Here is a 22,481-nt window from a genome sequence, read left to right as displayed (position 1 = left end):
CCTGGATCCCAGCATTCCCGAAGGAATGCCACCTCAGGAAGTGCCTCATGCCCGTGTCAACCATGGATTTGTCAAAATAAACAGCGGGAAAAGCGAAGCACCCAACCTTTGGGCAGGCAGGGAGTTTTTGGGGATCGATGCTGATGTTTGGACAGGCCGGGAGCCAGGGAGTTCCAACAGCACCAGTGGTTTTCCTGAGCCTCTGGAAAAGGCAGGGTCATGGCACAGGGGTTGCTGTGGATAAGCCAGGCTGCTCCTGATTCCCTCTTTCCTGGTGCTGCAGCTGAAGCTCTCCTGGGCTTGTTCCCGTTGGAGCAACAAAGTCATGGCTTGGCCTGTTGGATCTGCCTGGAGAGGGGAATGAAACAAAGATTCATTTCTGGGGAATCACGGAATGGTTTTGGTTGGAAAAGCCCTCCAAGAACAAGTCCCACCATCCCCCAGCACTGCCAAGGCCACCCCTGACCGTGTCCCCAAGTGCCACATCCACAGGGCTTTGAAATCCCTCCAACAATGGAGACTCCACCTCTGCCCTGGGCAGCTGGGCCAGGCCTGGAGAGCCCTTTCCAGGGGGAATATTCCCAATATCCCACCCAAACCTCCCCTTGAGGCCCTTCCCTCTTGTCCTGTCAGCAGAGCCCGACCCCTCCTGGCTCCAACCTTCTCCCAGGGAATTGCAGGGAGCCAGGAGGTGCCCCCTGAGCCGCCTCTGCTCCAGGATGAGCCCCTCCAGCTCCCTCCAGATGGTTTGGGAAGCTGAAAACCCCAAATTCAATGCCCTGTGCTCCAGCGTCCTGGGGAACCTCCCGCTGCCAAAACCAGCACCAGCCATGGCGGGAGCAGCTCCCATTCGGGCATCCCAGATTTTCCATGGAAAACTGGGAAAGGGAACGAACCCGCGGTGCTCGGTTTGCTGGAACTTGCTGGAGCTTCCCTCTGTTCCTATAACAGCACCTGGCCCTTGGAAGGGCCCTGGAGAACATCCCAGAAATCACCTTTTCCTTGTAATGATCCAATTCCAGAGGCTGAAAAAGCTGCTGGGAATTCAGGCCAGGCTGGATTTCCCAAGAAAACGCTTCCAGAGGACTGGAACTGAGCCTTTCTTTGTCCTTCCTTATACCCACCCCTCCTCTGCTTCCCGCTTCATCCCTGTGGGTCCCTCCTGCCCAGACCGTGCTCCCAAATCTGGGGAAATCCCAGAAATCTCAGTCTTGGAAGCTGTAAATGTGGTTTGGAGGATTCCACGTGAACAAACATCCCAGAAGCAGCTGGGTCTCCTGAAGTGCTCCAGCACCATTCCATGGAGGAGCTGTCCCACGGATCGGGAAGATGGGAAATGACCTGTGAAAGGAAAAAAGAGGGGTTTTAATGATTTTTAGGGCAAATGGGGCCTGGAACTGCCCCAGGGATTTGGTGCTAAGGGGTGTTGGTGTCCGGGTGTGATCTCAGGGTGTGATCCTGGTGAGGTCCTGGGGGTGATCCCAGCGTGATGCTGAGAGATCCCGGGAAGATCCTGCCCTGTCCCCGGAGCGATCCAGGTGTAGCCCCGGTGATCCCGGCAGGCCTGCAGCTGATCCCCGCTGATCTCCCATCTGCTCCCGGTGAGGATCCCAGGGCTGATCCCAAGGAGATCCTGCAGGGAAATCCCACTGAGATCCCGGGAATAGTGTGGCTGAACCTGCAGTGGCGATCGCAGGGTGAGGCTGCTGCGGTCCTGGTGATCCCGGGGAATCCGAGGGGCTGCTGCTGGCAGTGACCCAGGCGCGATCCCGGGGAGATCCTGCCGGTTCTGCGGCTGACCCGGAGGAGATGCCGCCAGTCCCGCGGCTGATCCCGCTGGGATCCCAGTGACACCCAGGCTGATTCCGCCGTGCCATCCCTGCACCGCTCCCAGGATGGTCCCGATAAAGTCCCGGCGGTGCCGCGGCTGATCGCGCTGGGATCCCGCTGGCACCGCGGCCGATTCCGGCGCCGTCCCCGCCGTGGCCTGGGCGATCTCGGGGCTGATTCCGCTGCGTGCCGAGCGAATTCCCGGCGGAGCCGCGGCTGACCGACACGGCGGGCCCGATGCCGGCGTGGCCCGGGGCTCGGCGGCCGCTCCCGGAGGGCTCCCGGTGCTGCGCGGTGCCGCGGGAGGAGGAGCCGGCGGCCGGGGCGGATCGCGGCGGGGCCGGGCCGGGCTGGGCGCGGGTGGCGGGGGGGCCCCGCCGGACCATGTGAGGAGCCCCGACGGGGCGAGCGGGGCCTCCCCGGCCAGGGGGCACTTGCGGAGCCCCGCGCCCGCCCACCCACCATGGGGGATTTCTACGACCCGGAGCACCCCACGCCGGAGTAAGCGCGGGCCCTCCGCGGCCTCGGGCCCGCCGGCACCGCGCGGCCGCCGGCACCCGGGCCGCTGCCCCTTCCCCTTCCCGTTCCCCTTCCCATTCCCGTTCCTTTTGCCCCTTCTCTTTCCCTGTACCGCCGCCCTTTCCCTTCCCCTTCCCTCCGTCCTCCCGCCGGTCCGGGGTAGGCCGCGCATCCCCGGCCTTGCGTGATGGCCGCGGCCGGGGCGGGCGCGGGGAGGGCGGGCAGGGAGCGCGGGGAGGGCGGAGAGCGGGCGGCGGGAGCGGCCGCGGCGGGGCTGGCGGCTCGGCTGGGCTCGGGGGCCGTGTTCCCCTTGCCCGTGTCCCTTTCCCTGTCCCGGCCCTGCCCGGGGGTGCGCGGGGGGAGCCGGGCGGAGCGTGCGGACGTGTCCCGGCCTCCCCGCGGGGCCATTTTTCAGTACCTTCTTGATTATTATTATTATTATTGTTATCATTAATGCTGTTTTTTCTAGTTACCGAGCCTCGTCTTGCTTTTACCCCTGGGATTCTCTCCCCGCGGGCGGCCCCTGCCCTGACCCCATTTTCTACCAGGAGGAAGGAGCCAGGGAAGGGGGAGCAGCCTAATGGCCGGGAACTCTGGTTCTCCTCTGGATGGGGAATTTCACCAAGCCACCCCCTTGATCCCGCCAGGGCCTCCGGCTTTATCTCCTCTCATGAGAAGTCACTGCGTCCCTGCTGGGCTTCTCCCCCCCAACCCGTTTCCCGCTGGTTCTCAACGCTATTTTTACATTTTTAGACTTCCTTGGTGAAGGATTCAGGGGCTCCATAAACTTTGCCAGCTCTGGGGTGGAAGGAGCAGAGATCTGGCGCGGAGCACCCCCTGCCAGAGCGATGGCCGGATTGGAGGCAAAGCTAAAAACGGTGTTTTTTTCGAGCAGGGACAACAGAGCAAACCTTTTTTGAGTGAATTCTTCCCGTGTGCCCACCTGGAGCAGCTGAGGAACAGCTTCCCCTTATTGCAGCTGAAACGGTGCCGGTGGCTGAGCCTTCTAAAATTAGTGAGGAATGGAGGATTTCATTTGGAATCCGGGTTGTGTTTTGTCCCAGGATGGGAGTAAATCCTGGTTTACTTCAGCTTAACCTTGCTGGGATGATCCCTTCCCAGGAGACCCTCTGGGTCCAAAGGACTCTCTTGTTCACCCCAAAACTTTCAGGCTAATTCACGTGTTTTGCCTTTGTCATTTGGAGCGTGTGGAGGGATCCTCGTGCTTGGGATTGGTTTGGCACTTGGAATTTGGTGTCCAGAAGTGTCCAGGTTGTCTCACGTCACTGTTTGTTGTCTAAAAATATCCAGTGGCGCCAACCTGGGCTGTTGAAAGGAGCCGGAGCGGCTCCTCTGACGACTTTTTAATGGAATTATGGATTAATTTGCTTGATTTTGGGGTTTCCTTGGGCTGGGTGTTCCGTGTTGGGACTCACAAAGTTTGTGGGAGGTCTCCCGATGTTTTTAGGGTTGTTGTTTCCCCATCCCCACCTCGAATCCCGGCGTTCCCTCCGCGTCCGAGCCACGTTGGTTTGGGATGGTTGGCTGAAGGTTGTTGGGAATGTCTGAGGGTCAGTTGGGTGTTTGGGAAGAGCGGAATTCCCAGCGAACCGTGCCGGCTGTGGGGCGCTTGTGGCTTCCCCTGTTCCGTACCCGCCGCGGGGTGGGATGAGGAAGGACGTGCGGGGTTGGTTTTTTGGGATGAGTTGCTTTGGTAGCTCGGAACGTTGGGATTGTGCTGCTTGGAGAGGGTTCAGAGCCTGGTGAATCCCTTCCTTTTGCTGGGAATTACTCTCTGGATGGTTTGGGTGGGAAGGGGCCCTGAGGATCATCCCATGGCAGGGACACCTCCCACTGTCCCAGGCTGCTCCAAGCCCCATCTGAGCTGGCCCTGGGCACTTCCAGGGATGAGCTGGAGCTCCAGGCTGGGGAGCAGGCGGATGCTGAGCCGGGAGCCGACGGCTTTCACTGGGATTTTCCTGTGGGGAAGGAACTCTGGCTCGTTTTTGCCTCGTGTGTCGCTCTCCGTGTCCGCTCATCAAGCAGAGCTCGGATTCCTGGGAGCTCCGGTATCCAGCAGAACCAGGTCTCCTTGACTCTTTGGATGCTTAAATTTGGGCCAACCCAATTCCCAGAGCTGGGAGCTGCCACCACCACGTTCCACATGGAGCTTCTCCGTGGAGCTGCTTAGAATCCTGGATGGTTTGGGTTGGAAAGGACCTCAAAGCTCACCCAGGGACACCTCCCACTGTCCCAGGCTGCTCCAAGCCCTGTCCAACCTGGCCTTGGGCATTCCCAGGAATCTGGGGCAGCCCCAGCTGCTCTGGACAAGCTGTTCCCGATGGACACCGATGGATGTTTGTATCCTGCCGTGAGCAGCAGCCGCTTCAACTGCTGTTTCCTGGGAGAACATTCCAAGATTTGCCATCCTGAGGGTGCAGGAACCTCTTGGAGCGGCGACCCCTCCGTGCTGGGACTCCAAGGATTTCTTTTCCTTTTGTCACAATGGCAGCTGCATTCATCCATCTGCTCCTGGAGAGCTCCCAACGGGAATTCAGCTCCATTTTGGGGGAAGATGCTTTCCCAGGCACGCCGGTGATCCCTGTGGGCCCGTGCCGGGTGCTTTGGAGGGTTGGGATTTAGGATCAGAGCGGATTCCTTCGGTTTTGATACGGATTCCGACAGTCTGGAGCTCCAGGATTTTGGCTGTGGCTGTTGCCAAGGATTTTATTTTTGATGTTCATACTGTAGAGTCTCCCAGGCTGTTCCCTGTCGGTGTCACTTTGGGACTGGCTGGTTTTTCTGGGAATCTGGATTCTGTTTTCTGCCTTTCCCTGATGGAAACCATCCCAGGGGGTCGGTTCCCTCGGCACAGGCTGTGGTGGAACAGCCACCTTCGGATCCTGGAGCACCTCCTGATCCACCTGGCTGAGTTTTCCACCTGCAATTCCCTTGGAATGCTCCTCCTTTTATTAATGATGGTCCCATGATTTATTAATGATGGGCTGTTGGGATGGAGAGAGGAAAGGGAAAAACTTGACTCTGGCTGCCTGAGGTTTTCCAGGGGTTTCTATCCAGGGGTTTTCCAGCTTTAATGTGTCTGGAAAGTTGGATTAGTTAAGGAAAATTCACTTTATATCTTTGGCTTTGGGATCCTGACCTGGGACGTTTCCAGGAATGGGGCAGCTGGAGCTTCTCAGGGCAATTTTAAATCTGATTTCTTGGATATGTAGAAGGGAAGAGAGGATTTATCAACACCTGTTTTTAACGGGTGTTTTTCCTTCCAGAATTGGAGAATTCCTTGAGGAAATGTCTTGAGGACGTCCAGGTGTGGCTCTGGTTGATGGAATGTTGGTAGAACATTTTATTAGGTAGAATATTTCCTTTTTCCCTGATTTTTTTTGCCTGACTTTTCCCATTTTTTGGAGGTAAACTTCCCTAAAAATGCTCAATCCCTGTGACTGCACCTCTCCTGCGAAATTCAGCTTTTTGGGATCCACCCCAGAGGGAATGACTTGGAACTGGACCTAAAATTCAGGAGAATCCAAGCCAGGAGTCCAAATTTGATCCCAAAATACTGACGTGAGGAAGAGGCATCAGCCTGGATCAGGAGCCCCATTTCCAGTGGATTCCCTTTGGATTGCTCCAAGATTTTCCAGCTTCCCCAGCACCTTTATAATTCCAGAATTAATCTGGAATTCCAGAATTGGAGTGGAAATCCAACACGAAAAAATTCCAGAGCCTGGTTCTTGGTGTTTTTTGGAGCTTTGCCTGCTCCTGGTGCCTCGTGCTTGCCTGCACGACGTTCCCAGCTTGGAATTTTATGGGAAATTTCTGGTGTAAAGGAGCATGAAAGGGATTTATCCTCTCCTGTGGAATTGGGAGCAATTCCCAAGGTGTCCCTGCTCCTGCTGGGCAAAATCCCAGGATGTTAAACTTCAGCTATAATTGGGTAAGAAAGAAATCCTTGGAGAATTTAGACTTATTTCTATTTATTTATTTCTATTTCTTTATTTCTATTTCTTTATTTCTATTTCTTTATTTCTATTTATTTCTATTTATTTCTATTTATTTCTATTTATTCCTACTTATTCCTACTTATTCCTATTTATTTATTTCTATTTACATCTATTTGTTTCTATTTTTCTCTGTATTTATTTCGATTTATTTCAATTTATTACAGTTTATTTTGACTTCTTTCTATTTCTCTCTATTTTTCTCTATTTATTTTGATTTGTTTCCATTTATTTTGATGTATTGATATTTATTTCTATTTATTTTGATTTCTTTCTATTGCTTTTGATTTATTTCTATTTATTTCAACTTATTTCCATTTATTTCCATTTATTTCTATGTATTGGCATTTATTACACTTTATATCTATTTATTTTGATTTCTCTGTGTTTCTTTTGATTTATTTCTATTTATTTCAATTTATTTCAATTTATTTCAATTTTTTAAAATTTATTTTTATTTATTTTTATTTATTTCAATTTATTTCAATTTTTTCTATTTATTTCCATTTATTTCCATTTATTTCAATTTATTTCTATTTATTTCCACTTATTTCCATATATTTCTTTATTCCATTGATAAATTTGGGAAGAGTTTGGGTTCAGAACGGGACATTTGGGGCTTTGCTGAATTTTGGGAATATTTGGTGTTGCACTAAAATTCCACGGTTTTACCTCAAAATCTCGGGATGGAGAGGACAGGGATGGCTCCTTTTTTTTTAGGGATGTTGGGAACTTCCCAAAGAGAGAATTCCTTGTTTTCCAGGGATTTTGGGAGACAAAGGTGCCGAGCAGTGCCTGGGGGGGTGATGTCATTCAGGCTCCAGAAGATCCAGCTTGGAATTCGCTGCCTCATTCCGGGAAAATTCCCAGTTTTCCTGGGAAAGCAGCAAGTGCTGGATCCTGGAGCCATTCCCAAATCCTCCCCCTCTGAGGGAGGGGCTTTGCTGCTCCAGGAGTTTTTTCCCTGATTTTCAGCACAAATCCCAAATTTTTTGCTCAGCTCAGGTGGAGTCTCAGAACCTCTGCCTGTCCAGGTGCTGGGAGTGAATCCCGATCCTTGGGAATGGATCCCAATCCTTGGAAATTAATCCCAATCCTTGGGAGTGAATCCTCATCCTTGGGAATGGATCCCAATCCTTGGGAGTTAATCCCAATCCTTGGGAATGGATCCCAGTCCTTGGGAGTGAATCCCAATCCTTGGGAGTGAATCCTCATCCTTGGGAGTGAATCCCAATCCTTGGGAATGGACCCAAATCCTTGGGAGTGAATCCTCATCCTTTGGAATGGATCCCAATCCTTGGGAGTGAATCCCAATCCTTGGGAATGGATCCCAGTCCTTGGAAATTAATCTCAATCCTTGGGAGTGAATCCCGATCCTTGGGAATGGATCCCAGTCCTTGGGAATGGATCCCAGTCCTTGGGAGTGAATCCAAATCCTTGGAAATGAATCTCCATCCTTGGGAATGGATCCCAATCCTTGGGAATGAATCCTCATCCTTGGGAATGGATCCCAGTCCTTGGAAATGAATCTCCATCCTTGGGAATGGATCCCAATCCTTGGGAGTGAATCTCCATCCTTGGGAATGGATCCAAATCCTTGGGAGTTAATCCCAATCCTTGGGAATGGACCCAAATCCTTGGGAGTGAATCCCAATCCTTGGGAGTGAATCCCAATCCTTGAGAATGGATCCCAGTCCTTGGAAATTAATCTCAGTTCTTGGGAGTGAATCCTCATCCTTGGGAATGGATCCCAATCCTTGGGAGTGAATCCAAATCCTTGGGAATGGATCCCAGTCCTTGGGAGTTAATCCCAATCCTTGGGAATGGATCCCAGTCCTTGGAAATTAATCTCAATCCTTGGGAGTGAATCCCGATCCTTGGGAATGGATCCTCATCCTTGGGAATGGATCCCAGTCCTTGGAAATGAATCTCCATCCTTGGGAATGGATCCCAATCCTTGGGAGTGAATCCCTGTCTCGGTCCCTGATAACAATTGTAAGTAAATTGAGATTTTCCTGATTATTTTTCCTAATTATTGGGATTTTCCTGATTATTATCTTTATTCTTTTAAAATTCCTAAATTCCTCAAGTTTTCAGCTTCCAGAACTTCCTCCCAAAATCCTTTTCCTGCTGAAATCTATTTAAACTTAAATTGAGGAATTTACAAAGAGCAACTTAAAAAAGGAGGAATTTTCTCCGGGCACAGATAATTTTGGGGTTTGAGCAAAATGATAAAAAATTGGTAAAAAATCGGCAAAAATTCCCTGCTATTCCCACTAATTCATAAATTTTCAGTCCTGGAAGTAGAAATGTTTTGGTGGTGGAACTGAGCCTGAGCTTTAAGTCCGGCCTAACTTTGGATTTAGGACGTTTTTAATTTGAATTAGGAATTGTGAGTGTGAGGGGGTGGAAAATCCGGAGTGAAAGGACATCCTTGGCTGCTCTGTAGCCAAAATTTCCATGGAATTTTAGATTTAATGTGGATTTTGGGATTTCTTTGGACAGCTGGGTTTTTGTGTGGATTTTGGGTTGGAATTCCCGCCTGTCCATCCCTCCCGTTGTATTCCAGAGGGGGAAATCCATGGGAATCATCCTGGAGGTGCTGCCCTGTGTGTGGATACTGGAGGGATTCAGGATGTTCCAGAATTTGGGAATTTCAGGCAGTTCCAGTTCTTTTTTTCCCTGTGAGATTTTTCCTTGGATTGCTCTTTGTGCCCGAGGAGGGATTTGAGGCAGGGATTAGATCCCGTGCTAAATTCCATGGATTTATGGGAAGGTGCTGCTGGAATCTCCTTCCCTGCTCCCAGAGGAGGAGGAGGAGGAGAGGGAAAAGTTTTCCAAGAGCTTTAAATTCCAGTGGGGATTTGTGCCTCTATTTTCTTGATTCCTGTCAGGATTTCAGGTGGAATTTCTTTATTCCTTTCAGGATTTCAGGAGGAATTTTTCCCTTGATTCCTGTTGGATTTCAGGTGGAATTTCTTGATTCCTGTCAGGATTTCAGGAAGGAATTTCTTGATTCCTTTCAGGATTTCAGGAGGAATTTTTCCCTTGATTCCTGTTGGATTTCAGGTGGAATTTCTTGATTCCTGTCAGGATTTCAGGAAGGAATTTCTTGATTCCTGTCAGGATTTCAGGTGGAATTTCTTGATTCCTGTCAGGATTTCAGGTGGAATTTCTTGATTCCTGTCAGGATTTCAGGAGGAATTTCTTGATTCCTGTATTGGATTTCAGGTGGAATTTCTTCCTTGATTCCTGTCAGGATTTCAGGTGGAATTTTTTGATTCCTGTCAGGATTTCAGGTGGAATTTCTTCCTTGATTCCTGTCAGGATTTCAGGTGGAATTTCTTTATTCCTTTCAGGATTTCAGGAGGAATTTTTCCCTTGATTCCTGTCAGGATTTCAGGTGGAATTTCTTGATTCCTGTCAGGATTTCAGGTGGAATTTCTTGATTCCTGTATTGGATTTCAGGTGGAATTTCTTGATTCCTGTATTGGATTTCAGGTGGAATTTTTTCCTTGGGGAAAAACAGGAATTGGAGGGACTTTGGGAATTCTCAGGCAGTTGGAGGAAGGAGCAGAGAAATTTTGGATATTTGTTTCTTTACTGGATCTTTTTCCTGGAGCACATCTTGACTTCTCTAAAATTCAACAGATAAATTGTGGAATAATTAAGTAATTATTAATAATTTACAAAGTAATATTATAATAATTAATATTATTAATAATTGATAAATTAAGTCACTCAGCTCCTCCTGATTTTTATGAATGAAAGGATAAATCCCTATTTTCAACACATTTGTCTCCTTCTTTTCCCTGGAATATCCAATCCTCCCTCCTCTTTCCTATTCCAGCAGAAACGGATTCACTTCCCTTGCTCCAAACTTCCAGCTCCAAACCCTGGGTGGGAATGTTGGAAATGGGGATTTTGGGATGGAAATGGGGATTTTGGGATGGAAATGGGGATTTTGGGAAGCAGGAGAGCTGGATTTGGGGACGTGCTGCTTCACCCTGACCTCATTTTCCAGCTTGGATTCCAGCTCCTGGTTAAATAAGATTTTTCCCAGGAATTTTCCCTCTCCACATGCCTTTCCATGGTTTTTTTTTGGGAAGGAGCAGGATTCCCTGTTAACTTCCCAACTCTTTTCCTGCCTGTCCATTCTCCATTTGCACTGCGCTGTTTTTGGGAGCGGGGACACGTCAGGATATTAAAAACCCGCACAAAGGAATTCCCAGGAATTCCTCCCAGTATTCCATGAAATTTCTCCATGAATATTCCATGAAACACAGGGACAGCTGCACTTTTTTCCTTGGTTTTTATCCCACTTTAGGGATTCATAAATGTGGGAGCAAAGGCCCTTCAGGCCTGGGGGTGTTCCAGCAAATCCTGCGGTCTGGAGGATGGGAATTGAGGGAAAATTCGGGATCTGGCTGTGAGGGGAGCGAGGCCCTGGAGCAGTTTTCCCAGAAAAAAACTCTGGATGTTCCATCCCTGGAAGTGTCCAAGGGCTGGGAACAACCTGGGATAGTGGAAGGTGCTCAGGGCAGGGCTGGGAATGGGATGAGCTTTAAGGTCCCTGGAATTCTGGAATTAAGGAGAGAAGCAGAGATGGAATTTCCTCCCCAGTTTCCAGGGATTTGCATTCCCAGCAGGAACCCACGGATGCAGCTCTCCATCAGCATCCAGGAAAAAATGGATAATAATGGATAATAATGGATAATAATGGATAATTCCTTCTGGGCTTCAGGATCCTGCTGGAATTCCAAATATTCCACCCGAAATTGGTTTGTTTTGTTGCCTTCCTGGCGGGATGAGGGTGATGATCCACGGAATTCCAGCTGCATCCAGGATATTTTTGGCTGACCCAGCCTAAACAAAACAGGTTAAATCCCGATTTCCTGAGCTGAGCTTTTGCATTTTCTTCCCTTTCTTTGCACATGGAGGTGGCTTTGAGATGGATCCCTGGGAATTCCTGAGCTGAATTCCTGCTGGGAATGGCCCTTTTCAGCTCTGGCTGCTGAGACTTAGATAAAAAAAAGCTCCAGGCTTCCTGATTTTCCTCTTTTAAAGGGAAGAAAAGAGCAAAACCTCAGGATTTAAGGGAGAAGAGGCTCCTCAAGTTTTGTCTTTTACACTTTAGAAGCCTGTGGGCATTTTTGGGGCTCCTTTTGCATAAGGAAAAGCAGGATAAAATTCCAATTATTGTGTGGCTTGCACTTGAAAAAGAGAAAAAACTCCTTCAGCTCAACCTGGTGAAGCACCAAGAAACGCTGGAGCTGCTGAACCCTGGAATTCAAATTAAATTTTACTTTATCACCATTTTTTATATTTTTTTTTTTATTATTTTTTATCACAAATTTCTCACCAATTTTACTTTTTATCACCATTCCTGTGACAAAAGTGGGATGTTTCCATCGGGAGAGAAGCTGATAAAGTTAAAATATTGAATTTTTTTAATCAAAATATGGCTCCAGAGAAGGAATTTTGGTCAAAATCTGGCTCCACGTAGGGAATTTTGATCGAAATGTGGCCTCAGATAAAGAATTTTGGTTGAAATGTGGCTCCATGTATAAAAAAAATTAATAGAAATGTGGCCCATGTAAAGAATTTTGATATAAATTTGATATTTGTTATAAATTTAAGGTTGTGTAGCCTTAAAAAAGCTTTTCCTGGAATTTAATTTTTGTTGGATTTTTGTTTTTTGGACAAAAGGAAGGCACCGAGCAGCTGGAAACGGATCAAAGATCAAAGGTGCCGGGGTTGTTTTTTTGTTCTTTGCTTGAATTTGTGGTTTTTTAGGTTAATTTTTACAATTTCCTTCGCGCTCCTCGGGGTGTTTGACTTGAATAATTCGGATTTTACCGACCCTTTTCTCCCGATTTTCCCAGGAAGGAGCCCCAAAAGTTCAGGAATTCCACGTTCATTTTCATCCCGGGTTGATTTTTGGTGCCTGCAGGGAGCAAAGTGCAGCGGAGGGAATTGCTCCAGACCCGTGGAGCTGGAAAAGTGCTGGAAAATCCCTGTAATATTGGGATGGATCAGAGGTTGGAGCAAGGGGGTTTTACGTAACTCCATCTCGGCGTGGGAGGAATTTGGCACGAGGTTCCTGAGGGAACGGCAGCGCATTCCCTAATTTTGGAATTCTATTTTTATGGGAATATTTTTTTTTTTTTGGTTTGGGGAGAAGGAAGAGGCTGGGAAAGAAATGGGATCCATAATCCAGCTTTGAGGAAGGTCGACACCTTTTATTTTAATGGATGGAATCCCAGAATCCCAAATGGATTGGGTTGGAATGGGATCATCCTCTCCCAGCCAGGGACACCTTCAAACCCTTCCAGGGATGGGAATCACCTTATTCCTCTCCTTTTCCTGCTGATTTTTCTGGGATTTGAACGATCCCAACTCTTTTCTCCTTGTCATTAATTATCCTTGTTATTAATTATAAATAGGAAATTTAATTACCTTTCTCCCAGCTGATTTAAGATGGATTTTTGTGGATAAAGAGAGTTCTTTGCACTTTGGAACCCTCAGCTTCCATCTGGTGGTCCTAATTCCCTGCTGCCTCTGCTTAGGAAGGCTGGAAAATCCTCCTGGAATCACCGAGGTTGGGAAAGACCCTTAAATCCTCAAATTCCAGCTTTTTGTGGAGCGCTGACCCCACAGAACCTCAAATCCAGCCCCGGGGGCCACGTGACGCTTCCTGAAATTCCCAAACTCCTGCTGATCCTGAAACTGTAAGCTCCTTTTAGGCTTGAATTCCAGCCAAAGCGCTGCCGGATCCGCGGGATTTGGAATTCCTGGCTCGCCTGGCCCCGTGAGATCCCATCCGCAGGTCGGAATTCCCGCCTTGGGGTTCCCTGGATGGAATTGAAGCCATTGGGTCAATTCCGTTGGATCAGTTGGATGGGAGCCTCTGGAAAGGCAGGAGAATATTCCCGTGGGGAATTTCTGGGATGTTCTTCCCAGCACATCCCTTTGATCCCAGCTCCCGCTCGCCGATCCGTGGGAACGCGGGGGGTCCTTGTGCCGTCACCGCGTCCGGCTCGCTCCCTAACGAAACTTCGGACTTTTTCTTCCAGAATTGGATATTTCTCACGGAGCTGATGCTTGAGGTGGAAATCTTTGGCTTTGTCACCACAAAGCCGATGAAATGTAGGAAAATTCCGGCTCTGAGCTGTGTCGGAGCGCTGGAGAGGGATTTTGGGATCTCTGGGATGAGTCTTGGCTCAGGTGTGGTGGTAGGGCCCAGGAATTCCCTGGCACACTCCAAGGAATCGAGCGAGGAGAGGGAGTTGTGTTCCTGTTCCTTCTCCTTCCCTGGGGAGAAACGACTTCGCTGCGGGATCGGAGCAGAGAAATCGAGTGGAAAGTTAGGTTTTCCCAACTTTCCTGTCGGCTCAGCAGGAGAATGATCCTAATTAATCCATTTTCAAGCTGCCAAAATAAGGATTAATTATGCAAATTAGCCAGGGCAGGTGCACAGCGCTCAGACCTTCGTTAAAATCTTTAATTCCTGTCTCGGGAGGCAGAAACTTTCAGTTATTGAGGGAAGTATTCAAACAGAAAGAATCCCAAATCCACCTTTTCCAACCACTTTTTTTTGGTGGGTTTTATTCCTGCAGGAATAACTGGAATCAACACCAAACCAGTTCTCTCCAAAAAGGTTTGCTCTGTCCTAATCCATGTGGGGTTTTCCAGGGAATTTTGGAGCCTCCCAGCTGTGCTGGGCTCTCCTCGGAGCCGGGTTTGTGTCTGGGTGCTGCCCCGGCTCCGAGTCCAATCCCATTCCAAATCCACATGGCCTCTGTTACATTTCCTGCTCCTTTCTGGTGTTCACACCTCCTTTCCCTGTTTTTTTTTTCCATGTTTCCCCGGCTGGATCTCGATAGAGAAGAAGAAAATGAGGTGAGTAAAAGAAATTCCGACATTCCCGGCTCTCCTGTGAGCCCGGCTGGGTTGGTTTGGTTGAGAAATTCCATGAATCCGGAGCCGCTGAGGGGCTGGATAAAGCAAGTGGATGCTTTTCTGGGATTCCTCTGGCTACTTTTGGGAAGGAAGGGCAATAATTCCATAAAATTTGGGAATAAGGGCCAATAATCCCTGTTAAATTTGGGAATGAGGGGCAATAATTTTTATTAAATTTTGAAAGGAAAGGCAATAATTCCCATAAAATTTGGGAAGGGCAGTAATTCCCATTAAATTTGGGAATGAGGGGCAATAATTCCCATTAAATTTGGGAAGGAGGGGTGATAATTCCCATTAAATTTGGGAATGGGGGGCAATAATTTTCATTAAATTTGATGAGGAGGGGCAATAACTCAAATTTGGGAATGGGGGACAATACCCATTAAATTTGGGAATGGGGGACAATAATTCCCATTGAATTTGGGAATGAGGGGCAATAATTCCCATTAAATTTGGGAATGAGGGGCAATAATTCCCTTTAAATTTGGGAATGGGGGACAATAATTCCCATTAAATTTGGGAATTTGGGACTATAATTCCTATTAAATTTGGGAAGGAAGGGCAGTAATTCCCATTAAATTTGGGAAGGAAGGGCAGTAATTCCAGTACCACTCGTGCCACAAGCACACGGGAGGTGATGGCACAGCTCGGTGTGGGTTGGTGCTGATTATTTAAAGACTTAATTTGTAAAAATAATGAGTTTTGCTGCCTGTGACTCAATGAATTTATTGGGAAAAGAGAAAACTTGGAGGCCTGGGATAGATTTTAATCTCCTGCCTTTGGAATGAGAGCTGTTAATCATTTTGGATGTGCTTTTTTCTCTATTTTGGGTAACGTTCCCTTTCGATAAAACATGAGGAGAAGGAAAATTCCTCTTCTCCTGGAGAGCTTTTCCAGTAATTCCCAGCTAGGAGATTTTCCAAGTTACCTGCGGAGTGCATTTCAAATTCTGGAAATTGTATTTTAAGGAAAAAAAGTCCCTGGAAGGGGTGAACACATGAGGGAAAATATCCTGGAATGTGTCAGCTCTGGCTGTGGGAAGGGGAGGAATGGAAATGTGGCAGCAATTTTTGGGAAGAGTAGGATCTATCCAAACCCCCTTATTCCCATTCTTTCAAAGCTGTTGTGCTTGAAATGAGAAGGATTTTGATCAAACACAAATTTTTTTTGATTTTTGACACTTAAAATAATGGCACCAAAATTTTGGCAAGAAGGAAAACTCCGAAATGCCGATTCCCTGAATTTCCAATATTTTTACCTATACATTTATTAATTTATTATTAGTAATTGATATAAATTTATTAATTTATTATTTATAATTGATATTATTAAAGAATCCTATCCCTGATAAGAATTTGGGTTCAGGTCTTTCAGGGTGTGGTTGTGGAGGAACCTGCTCGCTTCTATCTTCGCAGGTTGGAGTAAAGAAAAAATGGGAATTTCTGGTTGTAAGGATAATAACTGATCCAGGAATTCCCCAAAATGTTCTTTCCTCACTTTTCAGTAGGCTGAACTCCTGGTCTCAGCAGCGTTCATTTCCTCCTTCATTCTTCCATGAATTAATTGATATAAACTTGTGGTTTATTCCCGGGATCGCTTGTGTGGATTCTCTGGAAAACAGGGATGGCATTTTCAGCAGGACTTTGTGGAGGTGGTTGTGGTGAGAGGAGCCCATTTCAGAGCTGGAGATGCTCCTTTTTCCCAAAGTCAATGTTTTGGGTGGCCTTTTAGCCATGAAACTCCTTTAAAACCGTCCCTGAAATGTCCACTCTTAAAAACCACGGATTTCCCAGTTTTCCCACGCTGAAGGGAATTTGCTGCTGCAGATCCAGAGTGGTGCTGGGTTGGGTCACCAGGACAGGTCATGGAATGACCATTAAAAGGCCCTGACAATAAAACCCCCAATGTGTTGAAAAGGAGGATTTTTTTGGATATGTGATGTCCCAGGGTGCAAAAAAACCCGGGATTTCCAGTCCACCAATGTCTCATTTAATCATTTACTGCGGTGCCTCAAGCCTGGGCAGCTCCACCTTGTTTTCCATGAGTTAAAGGATAACAAAATCCTTAATAATTCACAGGGGGCTGCAGGAAACTGCTGCTCTTGCCAAAAGAGCTACGGCAGCAGAACCCGGCTCTGGACAATTTGGATACGACTCTTTCCAGTGGAATTAAGGTTAACACACAAAATGGAATTCCCAGAGCAGCTGTGGCTGCCCCTGGATCCCTGGAAGTGCCCAAGGCCGGGCTGGACAGGGTTTGGAGCAGCCTGGGATGGTGGGAGGTGTCCTTGAACATGGCAGGGGTGGAATGGGATGATCCTGAGGGTCCCTTCAACCCAAACCATTCTGGAATTCCACGATTCTGACGCAGTTTGGATTTTAGGAAGTAGGGACTGTTGATGACAAGGCCCTTTTTTCCCACTTTATCTTCTCCAGGGTTTTATTCCTGGGTTTTATTCCTGGGACACAGATGAGCTCTAAGATTTAAAACAGAGGGAGAAATGGGTGAATGCAGGGTGCTGTGGGCTCTGAAAAGGTGCTGGGTGAGCTCCTGGGCCAGAACCTCCTGGTGGGAAGCACATGGAGCTTGGAACAGTCGGTTGATCCAGAGGTGACGGAGTCATCGCGCACCGCTGGGTCCTGATGGGAATTCTTGGGGAGTTGTTAATTAATGCTGGTCTAGGCCGGTGCCTGGGAACTTGCAGGAATTACTGATGCCCGGGAGAAGGCTGTTGGGGGAGGTGGGAAAGGATGGGGTTTCAATTCCTGCTGTAAGTGCTGTTGGTCTGGTTTGTGCTGGAATCAAATTCCAGAATGGTTTAGGTGGGAAGGGACCTTCAGGAACATCCAGTGCCACCCCTGCCATGGCAGGGACACCTCCCACTGTCCCAGGCTGCTCCAAACCCATCCAGCCTGGCCTTGGGCACTGCCAGGGATCCAGGGGCAGCCCCAGCTGCTCTGGGAATTCCATCCCAGCCAGGAATTCCTTCCCAATATCCCAAAATCCAAGCAGTGGGAGCCATTCCCTGTCTCCTGTCCCTCCATCCCTTGTCCCCAGTCCCTCTCCAGCTCTCCTGGAGCCCCTTCAGGCCCTGCAAGGGGCTCTGAGCTCTCCCTGGAGCTTCTCCAGTACTGGAAGGCTGCGTCCAGCTGGAGGCAAATGAAAACAAAAACACCTTAAGCTTAAAACTCGGGAACTTTTGTAGCCTGGGACCACAGAAAGAGCATAAAAAGCAGAATTTTGCCCTCAATTCACTCTTTAAGCTGAACTCTCTTTTTAAAAAAATAAGAATAGAATGATAAAAGGACTTTGAGCTTGGTCATCAGTAAGTCAGATAAAAAGCCTCAGGCCAAACCTCAGAGGAGGCTTAGTTTCAAGCTGGAGAAGTCTGAGGAATTGATTTTTTCAGGACAGAGCCGGGCAAAGAAGACAGACCCAGGGTATACATTTCTCTTTTATCATCATGAAAAATTCACCAGGTGAAAGAAAATGCTGCAGAACTGAGTTCAAACCCCTCAAAATCCAATTCTTCCAACCCCATCTTCTTTTTCTTCCACAGGGTAAACCTGAAGCGGTGCCAAGAGCTGGTTTTATCAAAGGTCCCGTGTTCAAAGGCGTCGCCTCGAGCCGCTTTTTGCCCAAAGGCACCAAAACCAAGGTTAACCTTGAGGAGCAGGGAAGACAAAAAGTGTCTTTCAGCATTAGTTTAACCAAGAAAACTTTACCCAATCGATTCCTGGCTGCTCTGGGAAATGAGAAACAAAATGAAACTCCCACCCCTCCGGCGGTTCCCCTTCTGGCTGATTTTAACCCCAAAAATAAACTGGACCTGGGGGACGCCGCCAGTTCAGCCGAGGAATCTTCACCTCCAAAACCGAAGGTAGAATTGGGGAAGATTCATTTTAAAAAACATTTACTGAACGTCACGGCGAAGCCGCCCCCGGCTCCGGCGGCACCGCTCCCGGCGCCGCCAACGGAACCGGTGGCCTTGGCTGTGGATTTTCCCCCCACGCCGCCGCCTCCCCCGCCCCCGCCGCCCCCGCCGGCGTCACCGATGCCGGTTCCCGGAGCCACGGCCCCGCCGCCGCCGCCGCCGCCGGTGACGCCGATGCCGGCGCTGCTGCTGTCGCCGCCCGGCGAAGCCGAAGCTCCCGTGCCGAGGGAGCCGAGCCACGCGCTGCCCAGGGAGGCCTCGGAGCCGGACGCCAAGCGGGATCCGGCGCCGCGCGGCTCGGAGGAACGCGTGGCTCAAACCGCGCCCGAGCGGACGGAGGTAACCCCGCCGAAGGAGGATTCCCATATTGGGAAGGAGGATGAGGTTTCCGACGGCTCCAAGGGTGCTCCCGCGTGCTCCCGGAGGCAGGGCGCCAAGAGGAAGTTCTCGCAGTCGGACGGCGCGCTGCAGGGCTCCGAGTCCGACGAGGATTCCGTGAGGACCTCCTCCAGCCAGCGGTCGCACGAGCAGAAGATCTCCAGCACGGAAAAGGAGAGAGATCCCAGGCGGAGCTCCACGTCCCTCCGGGGCGATGACCTGGGCAAGTCCTCGTCACGCTCCAGGTCGGACAGGGATGAGAAGTACTCGAGCTATTCCAAATCGGAGAGAGACTCGCGGTACTCGTCCTCCCGCTCCCGCTCGGACAGAGAGAGGAGGCGAAGCCGGTCCCATTCCCGTTCTCGCTCCGATCGCAGCTCCCGAACCAGCTCCTCCTACTCGAGGTCGGAGCGCTCGCATTACTACGACTCTGACCGCCGGTACCACCGGAGCTCGCCGTACCGGGAACGGTCGCGCTATTCCCGGTCGTACGCGGACAGCCGGGCGCGGGAGAGCTCGGACTCGGAGGATGAGTACAGGAGGACACATTCCAGGTCCAACGACTCCAGGCGTACGTCCTCCCATTCCTCCTCCTCCTACAGAGACTCGAGATCCTCCTACTCCAAGTCGGACAGGGACAGCAAAGCGGAGTCGTCTCACGCTGACGTGGACAGGCGGGGGAGGTCGTCTTCGAAAGCGGATCGAGATTCCAAAAGGACTTCCGAAAGTGAAGTATCCAAAAGGTGCTCTCCCCTCGATGAACTGGGCTATCGGAAGGGGACATCCCATTCCAAGCCCGACAGTAATGTGAATTCCTCCCGCTATAAATCCACCCCTTCCAAGGCCCCCGCACCAAAGCCTGATAAATTTAAGAGTTCTTTCTGTTGTACAGAATCGATCGAAGAAATCAAGTCCAAGTCTAATTCTCTAGATTTAGAGACCTCTTGTGTAAAGAACAATGAGATCAGGGTGTCCAGTGTGAAAAAGTTGGAAAGGGAAAAGACACTTTCTCCGTTAAATCAGTTCAACGATTCTCCCACTCTGCTGAAGGCCGACGAGTCCAAGGCGGCTTTGGCCAACTCAAAATCCGAGGAACTTGCAGCAAACGAAGGCCACGACAGTGTTAAGGAGCAAGAAACATTCTTGAAGGCAAAGCACGATCCCTTAAGAACGTGTGTCCCCACGGAATCAAGTGTGAACGGCTCCCCGGAGGGTCAGGATGAGGGTCTGGCAACTTCCAGTGCCTCCAGAGCAGAGGATGTCGCCGCGTCCTCTGACCACGGCCCGGGCCGGTCAGAAGCGTCACCGGCCGTCAAGACGAGCCCGTCGTATCCGTTGCCATCCAATGGGTTTGAGAGCACGGATGTGTCCCAAGAGCAAGAGCCCGATGATTCCCGGGTCCAGTCCAGCGAGTGCAACAGCCTGTTCCAGGAAGCGGAGGCTCCGCAGCCGCCGGAGGAATCCGCCCCTCTCCCTGTCGTGAATGTAGATCCCGCTCAAGCTGTCCTTAAGAAGTTGGATGAGGAGGTGACTCCGTGTGACAAAACCAAAGAACCTGTTTTTTGCTACATTTCTGACGTTGCCACCCCTGGTTTGTACCACTCGGAAGTAGAAATAGAAGCGGAACCTGCGGATTTGAAAGTGACGTCCGAGACTTTCCTGGACGTGCAGGTGGAGCCGCAGACGGTGACGTGCGACTACGAGAGCACGGAGGATTCCCAATCCAAGTCCGCCGGCGAGGATGAGCACGGCCATCCTTCCCACAAAATCAGCCTGGCAGTGGAAAGCTCGAGCAGGGATTCCTCCCAGGATGGCTGTTCCCAGAGGCTCCAGTCGGATCATCCCGTGCCGGAGGAAAGCGTCTCTTCCAAATGGGACGTGCCCCCTCCGGGTGTGTGCCAGGAGCCGCTGCAGCATTCGGAAGCCGAGGAGATGCTGGAGTCGGACGCTCAGCACGTCGATCTTGGCTCAGCAAAAGGCAAATTGTTGTTCCAGAACGAACATTCCTACTATTCTGAAGTGCCGCTGGAGCGCCGCGGCAGAGAGGTTGTGGAAGAAGGTGCCGTTTCCACCGAGGGAGCCGAGCTGGATGAGCTGAGCGTTCAGTGTCCCGGAGTGTCGGCCGAGAGGGACGAGGGAAACGAGCCCTTGGTGGCCTCGGCTTTTCCAGATGCTTTGTATCCCTCCTCCGACGTCATCGTCACCGCAGAGGACGTGGAGATGGTGAGCCAAGCCCCAACATGCGACAGCAGCGGCAACGCCTCGGAATTCATTCCCGCCGGCCACGACGATTATTCCGACACGGGGGACAGCGACAGCGAGGGGGGCAGCGAGGAGAGTGAGACGGAGGACTCAGATTCCGATGATGGGACGCTACGGAAGAGGCTCCAGTCGGTTGTGGTGGTTCCCAAGAACTCCACCATCGCCACGGAGGAGAACAGCCCGGGCTCCTCCCGGAGCAGCCGGCGCTTCTCTGACCACTGGGACGGTGAGCGGCCCGAGCCCAGCAGGCCCTACTACGAGGAGAGGTCAGAAAATGCGGGGAGTAAAGGTGGTGCCCAGGCGGAGAGCAGGTGCTCTCCCAGAGGGATGGAGAAGAGCCCGGCAACCTCCACGGAGCTGAGCAGGAAGGAGCCGGAGGAGCTGCGGGCGGATCCGTGCCAGGCCCAGAGCGACGGCGTGGACAGCACGAGCCAAGCGGACCTGACGGCCGATTGCCACGGCAAAGGCGGCGCGGAGGAGAGGACGGCGCTGCTGGACGCGACTGCCGTGGGAAGGCCCGTGGGCCGGCCGGAGGAGCAGCCCTTCTGCGTCCCGGAGAGTTTGGAGAGCACCGACACATCCCGACACCAGACGAGCTCTTCCAAGCCCGACAGTCGGCAAGGGCAGGGCGGGCTGAACCAGTCGGGCCTCGGAGACTACTCCAGGCTGGATGGTTTCCGTGCCCCGGAGGACACGGGGGTGGTGGGCTGGGACTTTTCCCAGCAGGAGAAGCCCAGCAGCACCTACCAGCAGCCGGACAGCAGCTTTGGGATGTACTCGGGCTACGTTTACCCGCCGGGCTCCGGAGCCTATCCCAGCTCCCAGAGCTACTGGCAAGGCAACGGTTACTGGGACGCGAGGGCAGACAGCAGAGCCTCCGTGGGCAGCTACGAACGCATCCAAGGGCAGGTGCCGGATTCCCTGACGGAAGACCACGAGGAGTACGAAGAGGATGAGCGTTGGGATGAGGACTGCAAGCCCCGCTTTCCCAGCCCCTCTGGAAAATCCCAGATGCCCGGGCAGAAGGAAAAAGGCTCGGTGCAGGCACACGAGATCAGCAGCAATTCCACCAAGGAGCCGGTGCCGGGCGGGGAGAAGAAGGAGGAGGTGAAAACCTTGGAAAAAAATGAGGTGAAAGAACGGGGCCCACCAAAAAAAAGGCGGCCGGAGTTGGAGAGCGACTCTGAGAGCGACGGGGACTCCGGGGAGAAGAGGAAGGCGAAGCTGGAGGGGGAGCAGGCGGAGGCGGCGCCGCAGGATTCCTCCATGGTGGGCAGGTTGTGCATCATGGACGATTTCCGGGACCCCCAGCGCTGGAAGGAGTTTGCCAAGCAGGGGAAGATGCCCTGTTACTTCGACCTCATCGAGGAGAACGTCTACTTGACAGAGAGGTAACTGCTGCTTTATCCTGGTTTCAATTCCTGGGGCAGGTTTGGGATTTGGCTTCCATTTGGTTCCATGTGGGGTTGGGTTTTTATGGGCAAACCTGCATCCTTTGGAGGGAGGGGAAGGGATGTTGCATTCCCAACATTTGGCAAAGCCACTCCCCGGGCTCTCTTCTCCTAAAGAGAATCCCCCAG

The 22,481-nt window shown here is 50.7% G+C and overlaps 1 protein-coding gene across 3 annotated transcripts in view; it reads left to right on the top strand.

Moving 5' to 3' along the window:
* Positions 1–1,929: 1,929 nt before the first annotated feature.
* Positions 1,930–22,481, top strand: part of SETD2 (SET domain containing 2, histone lysine methyltransferase) — a 56,423-nt gene continuing 35,871 nt past the window's right edge. For 2 of the 3 annotated variants that reach the window (XR_015275388.1, XM_086847556.1), the window contains exons 1-3: positions 1,930–2,331; positions 14,252–14,267; positions 17,887–22,292. Coding sequence is in view for 2 of the 3 variants with exons in the window: in XM_086847556.1 (XP_086703682.1) it covers positions 2,294–2,331; positions 14,252–14,267; positions 17,887–22,292 (4,460 nt within the window). In the remaining variant the exon portion in view is untranslated. Of the gene's footprint in view, positions 2,332–11,458; positions 14,268–17,886; positions 22,293–22,481 lie in introns of those variants that run through there. The other variant, XM_086847489.1, reaches the window with a different exon arrangement.

This window comes from Cyanistes caeruleus, chromosome 1 (assembly GCF_971803275.1).
Source record: "Cyanistes caeruleus chromosome 1, bCyaCae1.hap1.1, whole genome shotgun sequence".
Classification (NCBI taxonomy): Eukaryota; Metazoa; Chordata; class Aves; order Passeriformes; family Paridae; genus Cyanistes; species Cyanistes caeruleus.
The sequence above is the reverse complement of the archived record's forward strand: the minus strand, read 5'-3'. Positions and strand labels throughout refer to the sequence as shown.